Source organism: Mirounga leonina, unplaced genomic scaffold, assembly GCF_011800145.1.
Source record: "Mirounga leonina isolate KUSES-001 unplaced genomic scaffold, KU_Mleo_1.0 Mir_224, whole genome shotgun sequence".
Classification (NCBI taxonomy): Eukaryota; Metazoa; Chordata; class Mammalia; order Carnivora; family Phocidae; genus Mirounga; species Mirounga leonina.
Genome location: NW_023270615.1, coordinates 15,610,494 through 15,633,421, shown reverse-complemented (window position 1 = coordinate 15,633,421; position 22,928 = coordinate 15,610,494). Strand labels below are relative to the sequence as shown.

Here is a 22,928-nt window from a genome sequence, read left to right as displayed (position 1 = left end):
AGCCTCACATACTGGGCTTAGCTCACTGGGCCTCCGCCTCCCTTGCCTGGTGATTCTTTGCGGTCTTGTTAACTGTCCAGAGCCTTCAGGCACATTTAAAATTTTTTTTCTCCAGCTTTTTTAGTTGTCTTAAGTAGGTTTTGTCCTAATTATCTAGTGCTACTAGACGGTTCTGAGAAGAGGAGTGGCATAATCTGACATATTTTAATACATCTGTTAAATGCATCAAAAATGCCAGAGTTTTTACAAAGCACTTAAATAATGTCTAATACAAATATGTCATTAGTTTATTTCCCAATTACCAGTAGTATACATATGTATTCTCCTAATTTGTATTTTCTAACTTATTTAATAATGTTCATCTACTTTTCGTTATTTTTTAGATTATTAATTTACTGGAAAATTTTCTTTAACCAAATACTAATAAAAAATGATAAAAGCTAAGGGGTGCCTGGGTGGCTCAGTCAGTTAAGTGACTGCCTTCGGCTCAGGTCATGATCCCAGGGGCCTGGGATGGAGTTCTGTATTAACCTTCTTGCTCAGCAGGGAGCCTGCTTCTCCCTCCAACTGCAGCTACCCCTGTTCGTGCGCACTCTCTCTGACAAATAAAATCTTTTTTAAAAAATTACAAAAGCTGATACTCATAAATGAATCACTTTTTTCAGCTCTCGGATTTTTGTTTTCAATAAAAACATTTAAATCCCAAACATAATTACAAATATACCTTGTAAAAAATTAAATTCCTCAAAAGCTTATTTGTATTCTTATATATTGACATGTTACCACAAATGTACTATTTAATACTCTGTGAATAAAGATGATAATGAAAAACAGTTTTAGGAATATTAAAGCTGACACTATGTAGAAAACAATATGCCCTTAAAAATTTAAAATCTGGGGCGCCTGGGTGGCTCAGCTGGTTAAGCGTCTGCCCTCAGCTCAGGTCATGATCTAGGGGTCTTGGGATTCCCTTTCCCTCTGCCTCTTCCCCCGCTTGTCTCTTTCTCTCTCAAATAAAATTTAACTTTTTTTTTTTAAAAGATTTTATTTATGCATTTTGACAGAGAGAGAGACACAGCGAGAGAGGGAACACAAGCAGGGGGAGTAGGAGAGGGAGAAGCAGGCTTTCCGCTGAGCAGGGAGCCCGATGCGGGGCTTGATCCCAGGACCCTGGGATCATGACCTGAGCCAAAGGCAGACGCCTAACGACTGAGCCACCCAGGCGCCCCTCAAATAAATAAAATTAAAAAAAAAAAAATCTTTTCCAGTTAAAGACAGTACACTGAATATGAATATTTAGCTTCTCTGACTCTTAAAGCCCCAACTTTTCTAACAGACTTTTTCAACAGCATAAACTGACAAGGACAACGAATGGGACAGGAGGTAGTATCAGAAAATTGTAAAAGCTAGGTAGCATATGGATGAGTAGAATCTTTAACCTGCATTAAAGAATGTTGAGAAACAGCTAAATTTACATTGTAGGGTGCACAAAAGGCTTGAGGATATAGATTTCTCAGAAAGGCTGGACTAAAAAGAGTAGGACTTTTAGTCTTTTAAAGCCTATTTAAACATCAGCTGGGTGTGCCCATAATATCTTCCCAATCTTAGCAGCTAAAAAATACCCCACCTTCACTCCAACAGAAAACTGGAGATTTTTCTTTGGAGAAAAACAGAATAAAAAAACCTGGTGGTCTCTGGACCACACTGAGAACATAGATAAGTGAATTCAGACCCTCTAAAATTTAACACTTCCATAATTGAAAACCCAGAATACTGGGCCAGCCAGGTATATATTCTCTGGAAAGAACTGCAGGACTCTCTTCCAATGAGCACTGGATACAGAAGGAAATAATCTAGTTAGCTCACCCTATGGTGAAGATTAGGGTCAATCAAACCCACCAAAATCCACACAGCTTTCAGTGAATCCAAATTTTAACTTTGGGTCTCTGTCACTGAAACCAAATTCATATACTAACTAATCATATATTAATTAACCATTAACTATGAAAAGCTGTACTAGGAAGATGGGAAGAATATAAGAGTGTGGTAGCAACAGGGAAGGAAATGGTCTCTTCCCGCAGCGGGAAGTCAATAAAAAGCCTAAAAACTGAGGATCAGAGGGGAAGGGAGGGAAAAATTAAACAAGACTAAACCCGAGAGGGAGACAAACCATACAAGATTCTTAATCTCAGGAAACAGACTGAGGGTTGCTGGAGTGGAGGGGGGTGGGAGGGATTGGGTGGCTGGGTGATGGACATTGGGGAGGGGATTGTGGAAGACCGATGAATCACAGACCTGTACCCCTGAAACAAATAATACATTATATGTTAATAAAAACAAAAATTAAAGAAAACACGGAGAGTACTGAAGATAAATAACAAAATAACCAGTAAAGAAAAACAAAGTGGATGCCTCTGAGAATGGAAACTGGGTGTGAAGACAGCAGGAAACAGGGCAGGGAACTATCATTTCTCTTCAACATATCTAATAGAATTGGCTAATTATTTTTATTTTTATTTTTTTATTTTTTTATTTTTTAAGATTTTATTTATTTACTTGACAGAGAGAGACAGCGAGAGAGGGAACACAAGAAGGGGGAGTGGGAGAGGGAGAAGCAGGCTTCCCGCGGAGCAGGGAGCCTGATGTGGGGCTCGATCCCAGGACCCTGGGATCATGACCTGAGCCGAAGGCAGACGCCTAACGACTGAGCCACCCAGGCGCCCCTGTCTAATTATTTTTAAGTATTATATATATTACTTCGATTTTAAAAATTAGTTAACAATAACCCTAAAATCTTAAGTAAGGAAAGCAGGGGAGGGATTTAACAACAAAAACTAAAATTAATAAATGTAAAATAAAGAAAATAAACATTCCATCGTAAAAGTCTTACCTCTGCAGTAAATCTACTTGACACTGGTGTAATAAATCCAATTTTACCATCATTAAACACAACAGCAAACCCATCAAGTGTGGCACAGTATTCCATGTCTCTGATGTGCACATCTGCAAAACCCAGGAATGAACCTGCTGATGAAAACATAAGTACATGAAATATGAATATAAATATAGTGAATAATGTCATCACATTTTTGTTTGCAAACCCTGTAAGGACAGTTAATAGGGCAAAAATAATGACCTAAGAACAATTAAATCATTCCTTCCTACACACACACACACACACACACACACTCCCTTTGTATAATTAATTCCCAAGTAGAAGAATCAATGTTCACCCACAGCAAATACCTAAGATTATATCAAATATCAAACATCTGGTTCTACCCCATGCAGAAGGTATAACTACCTCTAGAAGACTGCAGATCTACTGAAAAAGGTACTGTGCAAAGATTAATAGCTTTCCTTCCATTTGTCATTCCTTCCCAGTGAATAAGATGAAGAAGTCCGTCAGAAGTAGCAACGAGGAGATCTTCGAGCATAGACTGCAAACTGTAAGGAAATAAGCAATTTAGAACCAATTACCTGTTAAGAGAGCATATTGGGAAAGCAATGAGTATGAATATAATTGCTCTGGAGAATATTAATAGAGAGAGGATCATGAACCGACTTACAAAACTGTCATCTACAACTTAGCTATCTAGTAGGTTCATATAAGTATAATTTAATCTAGAATCAGAAATTCTGGAAAAAATAAAAGACTATGGGCAGCCATTGTCACAAACTTCATCAACCAGTTTTCTAAAAACTAGAAACACTGAAACAGCAAATTCGAAGATGGAAGGATAAATGAAAGCTGACAAGAAAGGAAAAAGGCAAAGAACCCATAAAAAGAACAACTTATGAGAGGCTGACAACCTGGAGCCATAAAGCAGAGGTAATAATCCTCTAGCCCTGGCCAAAAAAACCTTCTGCGGTGATGGAAATGCTCTGTATCCATATTATCAAACACAGTAACCAGCAACCACACGTGGGGGCTGTACACCTGAAACATGGCTACTGTGACAAAAGAAGTGAATTCTCTTTTTTTTTTTCCTTAAGATTTTATTTACTTGACAGAGAGAGAGACAGCGAGAGAGGGAACACAAGCAGGGGGAGTGGGAGAGGGAGAAGTAGATTCCCCGCTGAGCAGGGAGCCCAATGCGGGGCTCGACCCCAGGACCCTGGGATCATGACCTGAGCCAAAGGCAGACGCTTAATGACTGAGCCACCCAGGCGCCCCAAAAGAACTGAATTTTTAACTTTGTTTACTTTTAACTAATTTAAATTTAAGGAACTTCATTTGACTAGAGGCTACTTTATTAGCATGCACAGTTCTAGACCCCAGTATTTCTAGAGCATCACTGAGCCTCACATCGTTCATTCACACAAGCATTTATAAAGCCCATGCTCTACGACAGGTAATATGCTCTGTGTTAAAATTAACAAATGATTTTTGAGATTTCGAGGTTGAAAAAAATAGTTTCTCCCTTCAGAAGATGGCTCAGTTGACCTGAGAAGTAATTATGGAGTATGATCACAGCACTTAACCTATTTACAAAGAGATTTAACATATACTTACCTAATGGCAAATAAATGCTCACTTTGCTTACTCTTATGTGCCCAGGCCCTAAGGCAGTGCTAGTTATATTTGGCACTAAACGCTTGTGGGAGGCAGCAGAAGGGACAAAGGGCAAGAGGAAAGGGGAATCTATGAATGACAGTGCAAAGGTACCCACACCGAGAAAGAAAAGGAGAACCAGGGGAACCAGTGGAAACGGCTCTATCAAGACAACCAAGGGAGTAAGATGGATTTAAGAGTACTCAAGAGTATCAAATGCTAGGGGCGCCTGGATGGCGACTCAGTCGTTAAGCGTCTGCCTTCGGCTCAGGTCGTGATCCCAGGGTCCTGAGATCAAGCCCTGCGTTGGGCTCTCTGCTCAGTGGGGAGTCTGCTTCTCCCTCTGCCCCTCACCCCACTTGAGCTCTCTCTCTCAAATAAATAAAATCTTTAAAATATTTAAGAAAGCATCAAATGCTATAAAGAATACAAAGAAGAATGAAAAATGTGGTGTCTATAATATATACTCTCTATTATACACTACTAAGTTTTCTTTCATAGTTAGAAGAGTATATTTCAGAAATATTTTAATCCATAATGGCGGGGGGGGGATTGTAATGTTTTAATTCTTAAAGTAAACCTTCAATCCTTTATAAGCTGAGTTCAATGACTCATTCCCCAAGGAGTTCACACAATGAAGAACTGTGTTTTCTTCCCTACTATAAAAATATTAAAAACAATAGAATAATACGTCCCCTTACCCAGCTCCATTTCTTAAACTTCAGAGTATTTGTAATCAATTGAGTTTATGAAGGTTCACCTCTGAAGTATTATTCTTCCCCTTCAAATTTACATTTTAGTGTAAAATTTATATGTAGCATGTAGTGAACAGAATATAAAAAAAATTATGTTTTATATCTGCTGCTGCATGTCAAGAGAAGCAATTTACTGGAACAGTCCCTGGTTTACCAGGGATCTTCAGTCAGCAGGAGTCAGCCTAGGTTTTCTCCAACTATATCCTCCTTCTCTCCTGTTCCTAATTCCCTAGAAGAATCACTGCATATGACAGGAACAAGATCAAGGTCACCCTGCAGTAATTTAACTGCCTACTAGGCAAAACTCAGTACTCTTCTGACGAAGTTAATAGAATTCAGAGTCTCTACACTGTCATCTACAGTGCTATGACAAAAAATGACCAGATGTGTGAGGAAACAGGAAAACGTGACCCAGAGTCAAGAGAAAAATCTATCCACATAAACAGACTCCGTCAATCTTGATGTTGGAATTAAAAGATAATGACTTTAAAGTAACTATGATAAACATGATAAAGAATCCACAGGAAAAGATAAAATCCCCCTCATTCAACTGAAAGTAAACAAACTCATTAAAACAAAGGCTGATATGAGTTGTTAAAATACTGAGTATTTCCATAAAGTTAGCAAACAGGCCTCAGTCCATGCCACGCAAATACGTGCCCTCTGACTGCCAGTGTCACAAAGATCTAACAACTAAAGGATTAACACTTGGCATAAGGGGATATCAGGATTCTGTACCAATAACTGCTATCACATTTCTTTTCATGCTGCACTGGTTTTTAAGTATTTTGAAAATCAACCCTGAGTATAAAAATACACAAAATATACATAAATATACTCTGAGTTATATCTTCAGAGAGCCTCTCCAATCACTGACTTTGTAGGCTTTTAACAGATAACTGATATCCCAAAGGTGCCTCCCCACCCCCCTTAATTTAGGATCTTAGAAACATAATAGTAGGATCTTGAAAGCAGATTAGCATTTCTGATTAATCAAATATTCTTTTTTTTTTTAAAGATTTTTATTTATTTGTTTGACAGAGAGAGAGACAGCAAGAGAGGGAACACAAGTATTCTTAATGGGAAATATCTAATTCGTAATTACCAATTCTCAAATATGTAAATATATTTTAATAGCCTAACAAATATTAAATACTATATACTACATAGGGCTTTCCTAAGTGCTGGGGAGGAAGATATGGAATAAACTGTGGTATTTATTAGTATTTATTATGTAGTATTAAAGAAATAGACTGAGTTTTAATTATAAATTATATTAGTACTTCTCACCTTTTAAACATTCTCAATCCTCAAATAATCACAAATGTTGGATGCTTACCATTAATCCTATTCTTTCTTCAAGCAAAACCTAAAAGATGGCAAAAGTCTTGCCATATTATGTCTACAACCAACAGTTTAACCATTATCTGTAGTTCCATATGACTTATATCTTTGGTTGTGGGCAGGAAAATAGTTGGTTATAAAGTCCAAATATCATGTCTTCTCCCTCAGGGCAAGATCACACAGCTTATCTCCAATCACATTTCCAACAAGTACGCATTACAGGTGCTAATAATAATACCGCTCTAAAATGCAATTATTTTTCTCAAGTTCTGAGAAAAACCTTAGAGATTTCCAGTCACCTAAACTTGTATATTAAAAACTAGCACCTGACTAAAACAAACAAACCCACATTTGTACAAGATGTCAGGATTTCTTTTTTTAAAGCCTCTTTTTCTATCCCATCCCCATGAGCCCGACAGCTTGTCAGTGGGTAGAGGTAGAAAGCCATGCTTGCGCAGTGCATCCACAGACATTCCACATTCCTTATGTACCAAGTTACACTCTTGAATCTGTGCTGAAATTGCACCTGAGGTAAAGAGTAACCTCCCGACCAAAGCGATCGTAACTCAAACTCAATCCTCTGTAACCCTGATCACAATGAAGCAAATAACATTCTTTTTCTTTGAAGAGAATACATAAGGGGTGCCTGGGTGGCTCAGTCGTTAAGCGTCTGCCTTCGGCTCAGGTCATGATCCCAGGGTCCTGGGATCGGGCCCCGCATCAGGCTCCCTGCTCGGCGGGAAGCCCGCTTCTCCCTCTCCCACTCCCCCTGCTTGTGTTCCCTCTCTCGCTGTCTCTCTCTGTCAAATAAATAAAATCTAAAAAAAAAAAAAAAAAAAAGAGAATACATAAAAAGATGGACTAAACAAGGCAAGACAAGAGCCAACCACTTGCATACAGTTTTGATATGTACCAGTATTTGTACTGTATTCTAACAAAAGAAATGGTGAAAAAAGGCTTTTATTAGAACTGTGAATCAGAATTTAAAAACATGGGTATTACATTCATACAGTTCAATATATTCATATACTACATCTATATAATTCAATATTTAGTAAGACCACAAAAGTAAAAAGTCTTTTTCCCCAAACCTGTGGATAGTTCTCATGCCGTTTCTTATACATTTTTCCAGAACAATACATATTCTTTTTTTAAGATTTTATTTATTTGACAGAGAGAGAGAGACAGAGAGAGCACGCACAAGCAGGGGGAGTGGCAGGCAGAGGGAGATGCAGACTCCCCGCAGAGCAAGGTCCCGATGCAGAACTCGATCCCAGGGCCCTGGGATCATGACCCGAGCCAAAGGTGGTCGCCTAACCAACTGAGCCACCCAGGCGCCCAGAACAATACATATTCTAACACTACCAGCTCCCTTTTAAAAAGGACTGTCAGCATTATTATATAGAGTACATTTGCTTTTCTCACCTGACAACATATTTGGGAAGTTTTGGGCCCCTCGGTAGCTCAGTCGGTTGGCATCTAACTCTTGATTTTGGCTCAGGTCATGATCTTAATGTGGTTCATTAGATCAAGCCCCACGGGGGGGTCTGCACTGGGCATGGAGCCTGCTTAAGAATCTCTACCTCTCCCTCTGCCCCTCCACCCCCCTAAAAAAAAAAAAAGTACCCTCATTTTTTTTCTACAGATGCATGCTCTTCCCATTGTGTAGAAGTTAAGAAAATTTATTTAAACAGCTCCCTACTGATTGACATTTAGGTAGTTTCTGATCTTTTGTTATTGTAAACAATGAAAAACCCTATAAGCATGTCATTTTAATTATTTGTAGGATTAATTCCTAGAAGAAGAAATGCTGGACAAAGACCATGGGCTTTTGCAACTTTGACAGACCTTGCTTAATCAATTTCCAGAGACACTGTATAAATTTACACTCCCACCACCAATGTATAAAGTTCTCCTCATCCTGATCTCCTCCCCAACAGTATGTTACCTAACTGTTCATATGTAGAAGTCATTTAATCTCCTAATAGAGATCTATTATGTAATGTATTAACTGGAATATAGAAAATGAAAACTGTTTATATTCTGTGTCCATTTGTTCTATTGTCTTTTTCTCGCTATAGAGAATCTTTATGTGTTGTGAAAATTGGCCTTTTGTGATACTCACTGGAAGTATACTTCCTTGTTTTCATAGTTTGTATTGTCTTTTGATCATACTTATGGTGTTTTTTTCCCAGTTTCTTTTTTTAACTTTTATATAATCTAATATATCAATGTTTCCTTTCATAAGAATTTGCAGATATTTTGACAGGAATATTTTAATGACTCCTAACAAAATGAATTTTGAATTAGACTACCTCTTTTGCTAGTATTTATCATTTTTTAAAAGCAAGTGTTATCAATAAAGATAAGAAATATTGGCCATTTTGATGCATAGAAGGCTGGAATATTACCATTGTAATTTCGTAATTATATATGACCGGGCACAAAAACAGCAAAAGGTTCTTGGGGGTCCAATTTTAACTCTGGATTAAGTTAAAAAGAATTGTTAAAAAAGAAAAAAATACTGTAGTAAAAAACTTTAAGTTAAAAAATACACTTTTAACAAGACCCACACATCACAGACAACTAAAATGTCAAATGCAAAGCAATTAAGGAAATAAAGCCAGGGGCGCCTGGGTGTCTCAGTCATTAAGCGTCTGCCTTCGGCTCAGGTCATGATCCCAGGGTCCTGGGATCGAGCCCCGCATCGGACTCCCTGCTCAGCGGGAAGCCTGCTTCTCCCTCTCCCACTCCCCCTGCTTGTGTTCCCTCTCTCGCTGTGTCTCTCTCTGTCAAATAAGTAAATAAAATCTTTTTAAAAAAAGAAAAAAGAAATAAAGCGAATAAATGTGTTACACATTTTTTCTACCAATGGATATAAAGTAATTTTTTGTATTTTGGTATTGCTGGCCTTCTTACCACAAAACATTTATTCATGCTGAGATCAGAAAGTTTAACTTTATTCCACGTATTCACATTATTTCCCAAAATCTTTGAAGGTTTTGGAAACAGAGACACTTTCTCTTTTCCTCAATTTGCATGATTTTTATCAGTATCATTTCAAGTAACATGCATTATGTTGTATCATTTAAGCAATTTCAGATCTTACCAAAAACTATAAATTTCTGAATAAAATTATGGTTGGTATACTCAATTTATAGGCTTTATTAAATAACTGAAGTATAATAATGTACCATCTAAGAATCAAGCATTTAAAGCTAAAAAAAAAATTATCCTCAGTGAAAAAAAATGAAATCCACTTTCCTACTGGCCATGTGATTAACCACCTATATTATATATTGTCATCACAAAATGCTAAATTTAACCAAAGTACTATACCTCATGATGGGTGCTTGCAAATCCAGTAGTTTCCTCATTTCTAAATTTAATGCTGGAGCACACTGTTCTTCCTTAAAATGGGGTGTCCCCTTCATTTGTGGACTTCCCCTAAAAAAAATAGCAAATACACAGGATTAAAGATACTGAATTCTCCTCCACTTTGTGACTCATATATACCCAATCAGATAAAGTAAACATAATCAAACTTACAAATCAGGCATTAATCCTTAAGCTTCTCAAATGAAAAACAAACTTAAATTCCATTATAGCAGAGATACCAATTAGATAAACGAGTTTAACCAAGGTAACTTGTGTTGGGGAAGTGGGAGTTGAGAGAGAAGAGCAAAAGAATCTTAGGGGGAAAAATAAAAACAAACTCTCAAGAGAACCAACAGACATTTTCAAATGACTGATGGCCCTTTCCAAGGTGGACAACTATGGGAGGTATATACCTTTCTACACAGGGCATGTCTGAAGTGATCCAAACGCTCACCTCCCCTTACCTTACACCTCACCTCATCCTCGATTCCCCTATCCTTCAGGTATGTGTCAGAATTACGGTCAATTCAGGGATGCAACAGGAAATACTTCACATAAGCCTTGGTAATAAATAGCAGAATGGCCAAATCAAGTAGCACCCTCATATTGAATGGCTAACCAAGAGTGTTTATTAGATCAATGGCAACATCACTGAGCCACCACACAACCCCTCCAAAGGATTATTCAGTAGTTTTGGAATCCCTCTCTACATGGCATGGGACCATTCTTTCTCAGTATCTGTGCCAGGGTTTAATGGCTGCTGGTTCCCTTACTATCACCTATCACTTACTCGTGGCAACAATGAGCCTGACGTTTCTCCCTCTCGAGTCCCGTATACTATTAAAACTAAGTGTCAAGAGTCGAACATGTTCAACAGCTTTTAAGGTTCCTGGCTTTGTGAAAATTATCTTGGTACTTGTCTGCTTACTTTCTGGTTTTAGATGATTTTCTTTTTTTTAAAGATTTTTATTTATTCATGAGAGACAGAGAGAGAGAGTGGCAGAGGGAGGAGCAGGCCTCCCACGGAGCAGGGAGCCCGATGCGGGACTCGATCCCAGGACCCTGGGATCATGACCTGAGCCGAAGGCAGACGCTCAACCATCTGAGCCACCCAGGCACCCTATTTACTTATTTTTTAAAAGATTTTATTTATTTATTTGAGATAGCGTGAGAGTGAGCGAGAGAGCACAAGCTAGAGGAGCAGCAGAGGGAGAGGGAGAAGCAGGATCTCCATTAAGCAGGGACCTCTATGCGGGACTCCATCCCAGGACCCTGGGATCATGACCTGAGCTGAAGGCAGACGCTTAATGACTGAGCCACCCAGGTGCCCCAGGGCACCAGGTAAATTTTATTTTTATTCTTATTTATTTTTTAAGATTTTATTTATTTATTTGACAGAGAGAGACACAGCGAGAGAGGGAACACAAGCAGGGGGAGTGGGAGAGGGAGAAGCAGGCTTCCTGCCAAGCAGGGAGCGCAATGTGGGACTCGATCCCAGGACCCTGGGATCATGACCTGAGCCAAAGGCAGCCGCTTAACCAATTGAGCCACCCAGGCGCCCAGATTATTTTCTATACAGAAGCTTGATGGTACTTTATCTTCTCTGCTACTGCCATGACCTGGAACACTTGACTCCTTCTGTACGCCCGAATGGCTAAACTGGTTGAAGTTAAACTGCATGGGTTCATGTTCAATTAACATGCTTGCTGTGCTAGCCGCTAAGGAAGACACCATGAGTTATTAGTTTACATAACTCATATCTGGACTGCTAATCATACACACACTATAACGAATTTCCTGAGACATTCTTCACGTACATCTAGTTTTAAAGTTATTTTTCAAAGCAATACATATACATAATTTAAACAGTCAAATAGTGCTAGAAAGCTTAGGATAAAGGAAAAAACCAGAAGGAGTCTTCTATTGGGACACAACCAGCTTCAGTTCTTTTACCTTTACCTTCTTCTGTTTACCCCAGTGGTTTTCCACAGTACCTTCACACTGCTTTAGCATCATTATTTAGATATCACCTACTAATTTCCCATTCTCATTCTCCTTTCTTCCCCCATCCTCCTAATTATACAAAAATGTTTGCACTATGATGATTAAATAATTTTTACTTCAAGAAGTATTAAGTGATTAGGGGCACCTGGGTGGCTCAGTTAAGCATGTGACTCTTGGTTTTGGCTCAGGTCATGATCTCAGGGTCATGAGACTGAACCCCACGCCCAGCCCCATGCTGGGTGTGGAACCTGCTTGAGATTCTCTCTCTCCCTCCACCCCTCTGCCTCACTCGTGCTCTGTCTCTCTCGCTCCAATCAATCAATCAATCAATGTATTCAGTGATTACATTTCTTTTCTCACATAACTTGTTAGTTTTCCTGAAGTTAACTTTACTGCATGCTTTCATTTGCTTAGTTTTCTTTAAACTTACACCGAAGTCTTCTCAGACTCCTTAACAGCTCTGACAAAAACAATATATAATCTTCTATGTGGTCAAACCTGTCACACAACCTATTATTTCCTTTTCCCCCAGGCATCCCTCTGTGGTGCCCACTGCCCTACTAAGTCTAATGCACAGCTGGCATCCTGACATTTTCCTTTGTCATTTCTTTGCCTCTTTCCTATGAGCCTTTTTATTTTTTTTATTCCTCTTACTTGGGTCACATATTACGGCTTCATAGAAAGGTGTATGTGGTGTAAAGTTATAACTCTCAAGTCTGGTATGTCTTTATTTTGACACCTGAATGAGTATTTGGGTATAAAATTTTAGGCTGCACATCCCAACACAAAATGATGCTCATGCAAAGCAATTTGTTACATCAAAAGATTTTACAATCAAAACATGCATCACAAGAAATAAAATATTATGCAGCCAAAAAAAAAGGAAATGTGGAAGAACTCTTTCAACTCCTTGGAATGATCTCCAGGATCTCTTGTTGAGTGAGAAAAATTAAGGTGCACAACACTGTATATAATATGCTACATTTGTATGACAGGGAAGGAAATACAAATGTTTAAATGCATGTGCTCATATTTTAAAAATGAAAAGGGTAGCCAAAACTAAAATGAAAATGGTTGTCTCCAATGGAAGACAGAATACAGGGTAAAGAATGCTACATTTTTTTAAACTTTGAGACATGAAAGTATTTCATGTAATACACCAAATTAAAATTAAAAGCAACAACAAAAACCAATCTCTAAAAACAGAAAATAAACTTAACTGAACATCGAACTAGCAGCACAAATAAGCAAACTTAATTGTGTATTGAGCTAGCAGCACAAATAAGATTTCAAATAGTATTGGTGCACTCTTGGTGGGAAATCTTCTAAGGATAAAAATCCTGAAAGAATCAAATTGTATTCAGTAATAATACTGTTATAATAATAGTGGTATTATTTTGGAGTTGCTATATATTCAATAGGATATAGCAAATAAGTGATTATGTTTACGTTATTAGGAACCAAGAATATCAATAAGAGAAGATATACAAATATAAAACTAGAGAAATAAAACTTTAACTTTTCAAATTTTTAAAAATTTTAAAGCTTTTAAAACCTTTAACTTTTAGCTTAATCTTTAATTTGAATTAAAGGTTTCAGTATTAACTCACAATATATTTTTCTCTTTCTAAAATTTACTTTTTATCTCTGTACCCTAAAAAGTCCTAAAAGCAAATACAACCAAATAACAATCAGCATCAAGTCCCAGTCTTCAAAATACCATTTTGCATGGAAAGAAACCAAAGCTCTTTGGAGAGCTGACTTAACTCCAAGACAGGGGCAAGAAATGGTAAGATGAGCCTCGCATCTGAGAGCAAAGATGTCATTTAAATAACACCACTTTTACGGGCTCCCCGACAGGCTAAAGATGTGACAATCTGATCTGAAAGAATGAGTGCAATTGATAAGCACTCAAAAATGTAAAAACCCCTGCATTTACAGCAATACTAAAAACACTCACTAGTTGGTTACCTCTGGAAGTTGTGAGGACACAACTCATTACTGTAACAAAAGGGAAAGAAGCATCCCTTGTGTTTTTCCTGTATGTACTACATTTCAGGATAAACATCAAATAGATAATGAAAGAAAGTTCTTCTTTACATAATGACAGCTACAGAATGCAGAAGGAATGGTAGAATAAAAAAAAAAATCACAATTTTGTTATCCCTATCAAAATAACAAACCCAGGGAATTAATAAAATGAGTAAATGCACACAAAACCATTAGGTAAAAAGTAGAAACTTAAGACATATCCACCAAATGCAACAGATCCTAGTGTGAACAAACCAATCCCTAAAAAGACAGTTTTGCATTAAAATGGGGGAAACAACACTAAGTATTTGATGATATTAATAAATTATTTTGTTAGATATAATAATATTGTAGCTTTGTTTCTTTAAAATGTCTACTTGTTACTGATAAAACTATTTAGGGCCGAAATGATACAATATCTGAAATTTGCTTTAAAATAACAAAAGCATCCATGCATAGGGAGAAACAGATACTGGTAACTTCTGAATGTGGGAGATGGGTTCAGGGTTTACCATTATACTGTTCTCTCTAGTGTGTGCTTGACGAATTCCTTAACAAAAGCTCAACCCAATGTATTTCTTTCAGCATTTTAAAGGCTTTCTACCAATGTCTTTTTTTTTTATGTTATGTTAATCACCATACAGTACATCATTAGTTTTTGATGTAGTGTTCCATGATTCATTGTGTGTAACACCCAGTGCGCTCCATTCAGTATGTGCCCTCTTTAATACCCATCACCAGGCTAACCCATCCCCCTCCCCTCCACCAATGTCTTTTAGACTCTAATGTGTGGGTTGGAGTTCGAGGACATTCTTATTCACAGATTATTTTTGATGTTTTTCCTATCTGGAAGTTCTTAGGATTGATGTTCCTTTGATTTCTAGAGAGTTCTAAAATTTCAGAACATACATTTTAATAAGTATGTGAACCTATCACTTTGCACAGAGCACCTGCAAGCTGGTCTTTAGTTTGGGTCTGGGAAATTTACGTGTTTGTTTCCTTAACATACTAATTCTCCACTTCTGTCATCTTTTTCTGGAATTCCTACTAGGTTAGATATTGGACCTCATATTAAACTCTAATTCTTCCCTTTTTTCTCTCTTACTGGTAGAGTTCCTCAACTGTTTCTTCCAATGCTTCACTGAACTTGAAATTTCTGCTTATGTCCTTTCCTTCCAGGAACTTTCTCACCCGCCTCCCCTTTCTTCACACAGTACCATGTTTCCTCTTTTAGTTAAGCACCTGTCTGAGGTTGTGAATTATCATTCCCTCAAACTGGCTTTGTTCCCTGCATTGTCTACTTCCTTTGAGCTTCCTTCCTCCTGTTGTGTGTCTCTTTTTTTACACTGGAAGCTTTCCTAAGATGACCAACAATCAACCCCTGGCTGTTCATTCATGTTGAACAGGTTAACAAGAAAGAACCAATCATAAGCTCTGTGTGCTCAAGCTGGGCTTGTCAACTGGTCATGGCCAGCTGGCATTTTTCTTGAGGTCTTCCAAATATCAGAGCCTGTTGGGTCATTTTTCTGGAGTGGTTTAATTTCCCCAGGAAGGATCCCTCCATCCTGCCTGGGATATCTAAGCATGGAAGCTGGAAGTCTAGAGCCAAGCAGGAGAAGAAAGCTTGACATCCTACTGTTCAGTATAACAACTTTCATCTAATCCCCACCTTTAGTTTAGCATCTCATCCTTGCCCTACTGCATCTGGAATCCCTCTGGCTTAATTAAACAATATATTTTCTGTCACCTGTGATGCAGAAACATAAAACTCCTTATTCTTTATTCAGGTTTTTAAACCAACCCCCCTGTTTATGGCCCCTGGCTCGCTCCTATGTTCTATAGTACTACTACATCTAATTCCTGGGTCTTTCCATGGTTTTGCAGATCAAACGAGTTGCTTTTCTTTTTCTTCTTTTTTGTATCGTTCAAATTGAAGTACAGTGTTACATTAGTTTCAGGTATACATTAGTTTCAGGTGTACAAAACAGTGATTTGATAAGTATATACATTATGCTGTGCTCACCCCAAGTGTAGTTACCATCTGTCACCATACAGTGATATCTCAATGCCAATGACTATATTCCCTATGCTGTGCCTTTTATCCCTATGGCTTATTCACTCCATAAATGGAAGCCTGTATCTCCCACTCCTCTTCACCCATTTTGCCCACCCACCCTCCCCTACCCCCCATCCCTTGGTACCCATTAGTTTATTCTCCATATTTATGGGACCCAAACAAGTTGCTTTTTATCAGTATCATGTAATTAACCTTAGGCTCTTGGGTTTCATGTTCTTCCTTATCCAATTTTTAGCCCAAGGGTTAAAGATGCCTCTAACTTTCATTAAAGAGGGAAACAGTATTTCAACTTTGGTTATTTTCAGAAGGAAGGATGAAAAAAAAACCTTATCACCATCTTCAAACTGGAAGCCCTCTATTTTCCTTCATATAAATACTCTCATTTATTAGAGAGCTACAGTATAAGAATTTTAAACAAATTTAAGCAAATCCTGACTCCTCAATGACTCCCATTATAAAACTAGAAATAAATTTCACATGGAAGTTTCCATCTCTTCCTCCAAATATAATAAAATTTAGTAAAATGTTAAGAATTACACTAATAGGGGTGCCAGGGTGGCTCAGTCGGTTAAACGTCTGCCTACGGCTCAGGTCATGATCCCAGAGTCCTGGGATGGAGCGCTGCATCAGGCTCCCTGCTCAGCTGGGAGCCTGCTTCTCCCTCTCCCTCTGCACCCCCTCACCCCGCTTGTGATCTGTGTCAAATAAACAAATAAAAGCTTTAAGGAAAAAAAAGTACATTTATAAAAAAAATCTAACTTTCTGATAGAAATTATTATAGTTCAACAATACTTTGAGAGTATAGTATCAGACTTTTGGAAGGCAATCATGGAAGATGAGACTGGAAAGATAAAACCAGGTTATAAAGAGCACTGAATGTCAGGAAATATAGGAATAAATTGAGCATTTACTAAGTATGAGTGTACAGAATGTTCTGCACATATTATCCCAACTGAATGTTTATAGTCCCTTGAGACAGGCATTAGCTTCCCCCTTTTTCCAGAAAAGAAACTAAAGCTTAGAAATATTAAGAATTTTGCTCATGGTCACAGAGCTAGTAAGTGAAGGAAGTGACATGTGAGCCTGTGGCTTCAACTCCAGATCCTAGGCCACTGGAAACGACTGGAGAGTTAAGGAGACGAACAATAACATCATCTGCAGAGAGAGATGGACTGGGAATGGAATGGACAGAGGGAGTAGCATCTGTAGATTAATTAGGAGACTGTCAATAAGACTACATGAGGGGGGCACCTGGGCGGCTCAGTCGTTGAGCGTCTGCCTTCAGCTCAGGTCATGATCCCAGGGTCCTGGGATCGAGCCCCGCATCGGGCTCCCTGCTCAGCGGGAAGCCTGCCTCTCCTTCTCCCACTCCCCCTGCTTGTGTTCCCTCCCTCGCTGTGTCTCTGTCAAATAAATAAAATCTTTAAAAAAAAAAAAAAGACTACATGAGAGAGGCCTGGGTTTGGACAGTGCCAGTAGAAATGTCTTTTCAGACCACTTTATCCCAGTCGTTTTTGAAAGAAGATAAGAAAAGCATACTGAGAATTATAGTTCCTGCTTAGTAACAGAGGCCTGTCAGAGACAGACAGGTACAATCACCCTGTACACACACCTGGTTGTCATTCAAGCTATTGACAAATAATATATTCTTCACTCCTGGGCACAGAGAACTGTGCTTTCCTGCCCACTTAAAATTAGGTTTGGTCATGTGACTGACTTTGACCTATAAATCACGAAGGGAAATTACTTGTGTCACTTCTGGACAGACACTTTAAGAACCAAAATTGGTACACAATGCTGTTTCATCCTCTACCATAGGGGACATGGCCTATGTCAATTCATACAGTATACTACATCAAATAACTAACAGCTATGACTGTGGTTCAGTAAAACTCAAATTAATAGTTCTTGATTACTATTCGTGTGTGATTTTATTAACTATGTAGTCTGAGGAGGAGAAAGAAAAAGGAATGAAGAAAAATGAGCACAGTTTAAGAGACTTGTGGGACACTACAGTCCAGACCAACAAAGGTATAAAGACAGTCCGAAAGGCAAGGCAAGAGAAAGGAGCAGGAAGAATATCTGAACAAATAATGGTTGAAAAACAAAACAAACAAAAAAAAAGAAAAATCTAACCACCCAATAAGTTCAGAAAACTCCAAGTAGAATTTAAAAAGATCCATACATTATATTCAAAATACTGAGAGACAGAGAGAATCTTGAGGGCAGCAAGAAAAGTGAGTCATCATACACAACAAGGGATCCTCAGTAAGATTAGCAGCCAATTTCTCATCAAAAACCATGGAGGCCAGAGGCAATGGGATGACACACCTCAAGTGCTGAGAAGAAAAAAAGTCAACCAAAAATTCTATACCCAGAAAATTATCCTTCAAAATAAAAGAGAAATTAAGAGATTTCCAAATACAGAAAGTTGAGGAATTTGTTGCAAGTAGACCTTAACTACAAGAAACCATAAAAGGAGTCTTTTAGGCAGAAATGGAAGGGCACTAAACAATAATCCAAAGCCACATGAAAAAATAAAGAACAACAATAAAGTTAGTTAAACAGGTAAATATAAAGCCATCAGTGCTATATTTTTGCTTCAGAAATCTACCTTTTTACCTACATAATTTAAAAGACCAATGCATAAAATAATAATTATAAATCTATGTTACAGGCATACAATGTATGAAGATATAATGTGTGACAAGAACATTAAACGGGAGGGATGGATATGTACAGGAGCATACTTTTTATATACTATTGAAGCTAAATTATTGTAAATGCAATTCAGGTTGTTGAGTGTAAGATGTCAATTGTACTCCCCGAGGTAACCACTAATAACTAAAACATACGCAGAAAATGAAATGGTAAAGGAACCAAATGGTACAGCACAAAATATCAAACACAAGAGAAGGCAGTAATGAAGGAACTGAGTAACAAAAAACATATAATACACAGAAAACAAATAGCAAAATGGCATTAAGCCCTGATCAGTAATTCCTTTAAATATCACTGGATTAAACACTCTAATTAAAAGGCAAACACTGTCAGAATGTTGTTTAAAAAAAAAAGAACAACATGATTCCATTTCTAAGTTTTCTATAAAAGACTTACTTTAGATCCTAAGACACAAATAGTTTGAAAGTGAAAGGATGGAAAAAGACATTTCAAACAAATAGCAACTAAACAGAGCAGGGTGTTTACAGTAAGACCTGACAAAATACTTTCAATCAAAAATTGTTACAAGAGACAAGGACATTATAGACAAGCCTCAACTTACAATGACTTGACTTACATTTTTCCACCTTCACAACAAAGTGAAAATGATACACACTCAGTAGAGACCATATTTCGAATTTTGATCTTTTTCTGGGCTAGGGATATGCAGCATGGTAATAGTCTTGTGATGCTGGGCAGCAGGAGCAGCAAGCCACAGCCCCCCATCAGCCAGGCGATCACAAACGTAAATGATCTCTACACTTACAGAAACTCTATACCCATACAATCATCCTGTTTTTCACTTTCAGTACAGTATTCAATAAATTACATGAGCTATTCAACACTTTATTATAAAACAGGCTCTGTATTAGATGATTTTGGCCAACTGTAGGCTAATCTGAGTGTTCTGAACACCAAGGTAGGATAGGCTAAGCTATAATGTTTGGAAAATTAGGTATACTAAATGCATTTTCAAACTTACAGTATTTTCAATTTGTAGTGGATTTACTGAGATAAAAATCCCATCGTAAATCAAGTAAGATCTGTATATGTTAATAAAAGGGTCGATTCAGCAAAAAGGTATCATAATTACAAACAGATACAGATATGACAACAGAGCCCAAAACATGTAAAGGGAATACTGACCATACTGAAGGAAGAAACAGTTCTACAATAACAGCAGGAAATTTCAATATCCCACTTTTGGGCGCCTGGGTGACTCAGTGGGTTGGGCATCTGCCTTCAGCTCAGGTCCTGATCTCTGGGTCCTGGTATTGAGCCCCACGTCAGGCTCCCTGCTTGGAGGGGAGCCTGCTTCTCCCTCTCCTCCCTATGTGTGCTGTCACTCTCTCTCAAATGAATAATTAATATATTTTTTAAAAATCCCACTTTCAATAATGGATAGAACCTGACAGAGATCAGAAGGGAAACAGAGAATCTAAACACTATAAACCACTCAGACCTTAGACTCATACAAATATTCCACCCAGCAGCAGCAGAATATATGTTCTTTCTCAAATGCACATGAACATTCTCCAGGACAGAACATATATTCAGCCACAAAAATGTCTCAATAAATTTAAAAACACTGAAATTATACCAAGTATCTTCTCTGACTACAACTTAGTGAAAGTAGACATCAATAACAAAAGGCAAACTAGAAAATTCACAAACATGTGGAAATTAAACAACACCTCTTAAACAACCAGTAAGTCAAAGAAAAAAACCAAAAGGGAGATTAGAAAATACTTCGAGACTAATGAAAACGAAAACACAACACCAGGGATGCAGTAAGCACAGTGCTTAGAGGAAAATCTAGAGCTAAAATGCTTACATTAAAGAAGAAAATCTCAAATCTATAACCTAATTTTACATGTGAAGGAACTAGAAAAAGAAGAGCAAACTACACTCAAAACCAGCAGAAGAAAGGATATAATAAAGACTGGAGTAGATATAAACAAAACAGAGAATAGAAAAACAAAAGAAAATAAAATCAGTGAAAGCAAATTAGTTCTTTGAAAATATTAATAAAGTTGAAAAAACTAAGGAAAAAAAAGAAGGCTCAACTCACTAAAATCAGAAATTGAAGTGGGGACATTTCTAGTGAATTTGTGGAGAAATAAAACAGATTATAAGAGAATCCACATATTTGTGAACTTAAGTCCCCAACTTCTTTGGGCATAAATTATCTTAAATATTTAAAGGAAGATTATGTTTAATAATTCAGAAGGCAACCTTAACAATAATAACTGCAACTTATTAAGAACATACTAACTCATTTTTCTCTTTCTATAAACACACAAAAAGATAAAAAGTGACTGGAAAAGCAGCTTTTCCAAAGGCATTGTTAGTGACAAGCAGAAACAGACCAGAATCCAATGTCTCTAATTTCAAATGAAATCTCTTCTCCATCTCTCCAAACTGCTGTGTATTTATCTGAGGTAGTTACCAGCAAGTGCAATCATTTAAAAAGCAGGAAAAATGAAATCAAGCCAGTTCTAGAGTTTTGTTTTACTAATACATTTTTCATGAATTAAAAGTTTCCCAGCTTTCATTCTAATGAATGCAAGGCATTCGTGTCAACACGTGGTCTCCAAAAGTCAATAAAAAATGAAATGCTTCCATAGGGAAGGTCAATTAATAAAACGTCCCACCGCCTTGAGGAGGAAGCAGTTTCCCATGAAACTGACAAAAATCAAAACTCAAACTACAGTACTTAGAAATTTGTCACAAAAATTACAGGAAGTCTTTAAAGAAAAAAAAACAAACACCTTTATGTCAAGTAGGCTTTGGAGGGCTAAATAAAGTGATACTAAAAACTGTCACTACACAATTAAATTCAATAGGCATTTATTTCAATAAATTCTATTATGCAGGAGATCTCAAATACTTTCAGTGCCAGCCAAAGAAAATACAATATGGTACACAACCTGATGGATTTGGGAGATGGAGGGGATGGACAGGAACTTCAAGAGTACAGCTAATTATACCGTATTTCTCCTATCAACGTTAACTTACCTAAGTCTGATCTTTCCTTCCAAGTATAGTTCAAATCCTAAATACAAAACTTCCCCTGACAACCTAGCACTTTCCCCTAATGATATTACCAATTTTGAGGACATTCATTCACTTGGCATTTGCTGCTTTATATCGCCATTATCTCTCAATAGTTTTCTCTTCAGTTGCATCTTATACCTCTCTAGCACCCTGTACAAATAGTAACAGGAGGCATAAAACAAGTGTTTGATAATAACAATGAAGAAGAATCTCATTCCAGATTTTCAAATCTTTTTTTCCCCTTATTTGAGGTATAATTGACCTAGAATCTGTGTAAGTTTAAGACACAAAACATAATAATTTGGTATACATATTATTAAGCAATTACCATAACAACATTAGTCAACATATCCATCACTTTGTGATGACAACTTGTAAGATATGCTCCCTTAGCAACTCAGCTTTTTGAATCTTAAAAAGATTTTGGAATGTGCTATACTTACTCTAGTAAGTTCTGGCAATCCTAGATGAATTCTGGGACCAAGAGGCTTTGGTTCTCCAATTATAGTTATGGAAAGGCTCAGAAAGGTTTCTTTCCTCACACTCCATACCTCATGTGTCATCATTTGTAGTCAACACAAGATATACTAGAATATCAATAATCAAAGTATTTCTGGATGAAATAAAATAATGGTATCTGGATGTGGTAAAACACAATCCAATGAAAAAAGACGCAAAACTGTTCAAGTTGATTGATGGGCAAGTGGCCACTTTATTATTATACTAAGAGAGGAACTAGTACCAAAGTAGCCCTACAGAAACAATAAAAAAACTGGACAAAATAGAGGCAACAACTATGCTGAGACACTGGATAACAGGAAGCACAAGACTGTGAAGAAAAACAAAAAAACTTTTCTGACAGAAGTCATTTTCCAGACTTCCATGTAGGGCAGGAGAACCCAAACACCGTATCACAGCCTTGTTACATTCAGGGAAGTAGAAGCAGCCATTTGTGGAAAAGAGTACCAGAGGCAGAAGATCCAGAGAAAGGCTCCCCTCGAGTCTT

At 37.5% G+C, this 22,928-nt stretch overlaps 1 protein-coding gene across 8 annotated transcripts in view; it reads right to left on the bottom strand.

The window, feature by feature from the left end:
- Positions 1-22,928, bottom strand: part of RIC1 (RIC1 homolog, RAB6A GEF complex partner 1) — a 166,363-nt gene that overhangs the window by 55,021 nt on the left and 88,414 nt on the right. For 7 of the 8 annotated variants that reach the window (XM_035029164.1, XM_035029165.1, XM_035029166.1 and 4 more), the window contains 3 exons: positions 9,994-10,101; positions 3,305-3,447; positions 2,891-3,027 (listed from right to left, as the gene is read on the bottom strand). In XM_035029164.1, the coding sequence (XP_034885055.1) occupies positions 2,891-3,027; positions 3,305-3,447; positions 9,994-10,101 (388 nt within the window). The remainder of the gene's footprint in view (positions 1-2,890; positions 3,028-3,304; positions 3,448-9,993; positions 10,102-22,928) is intronic. The other variant, XM_035029163.1, reaches the window with a different exon arrangement.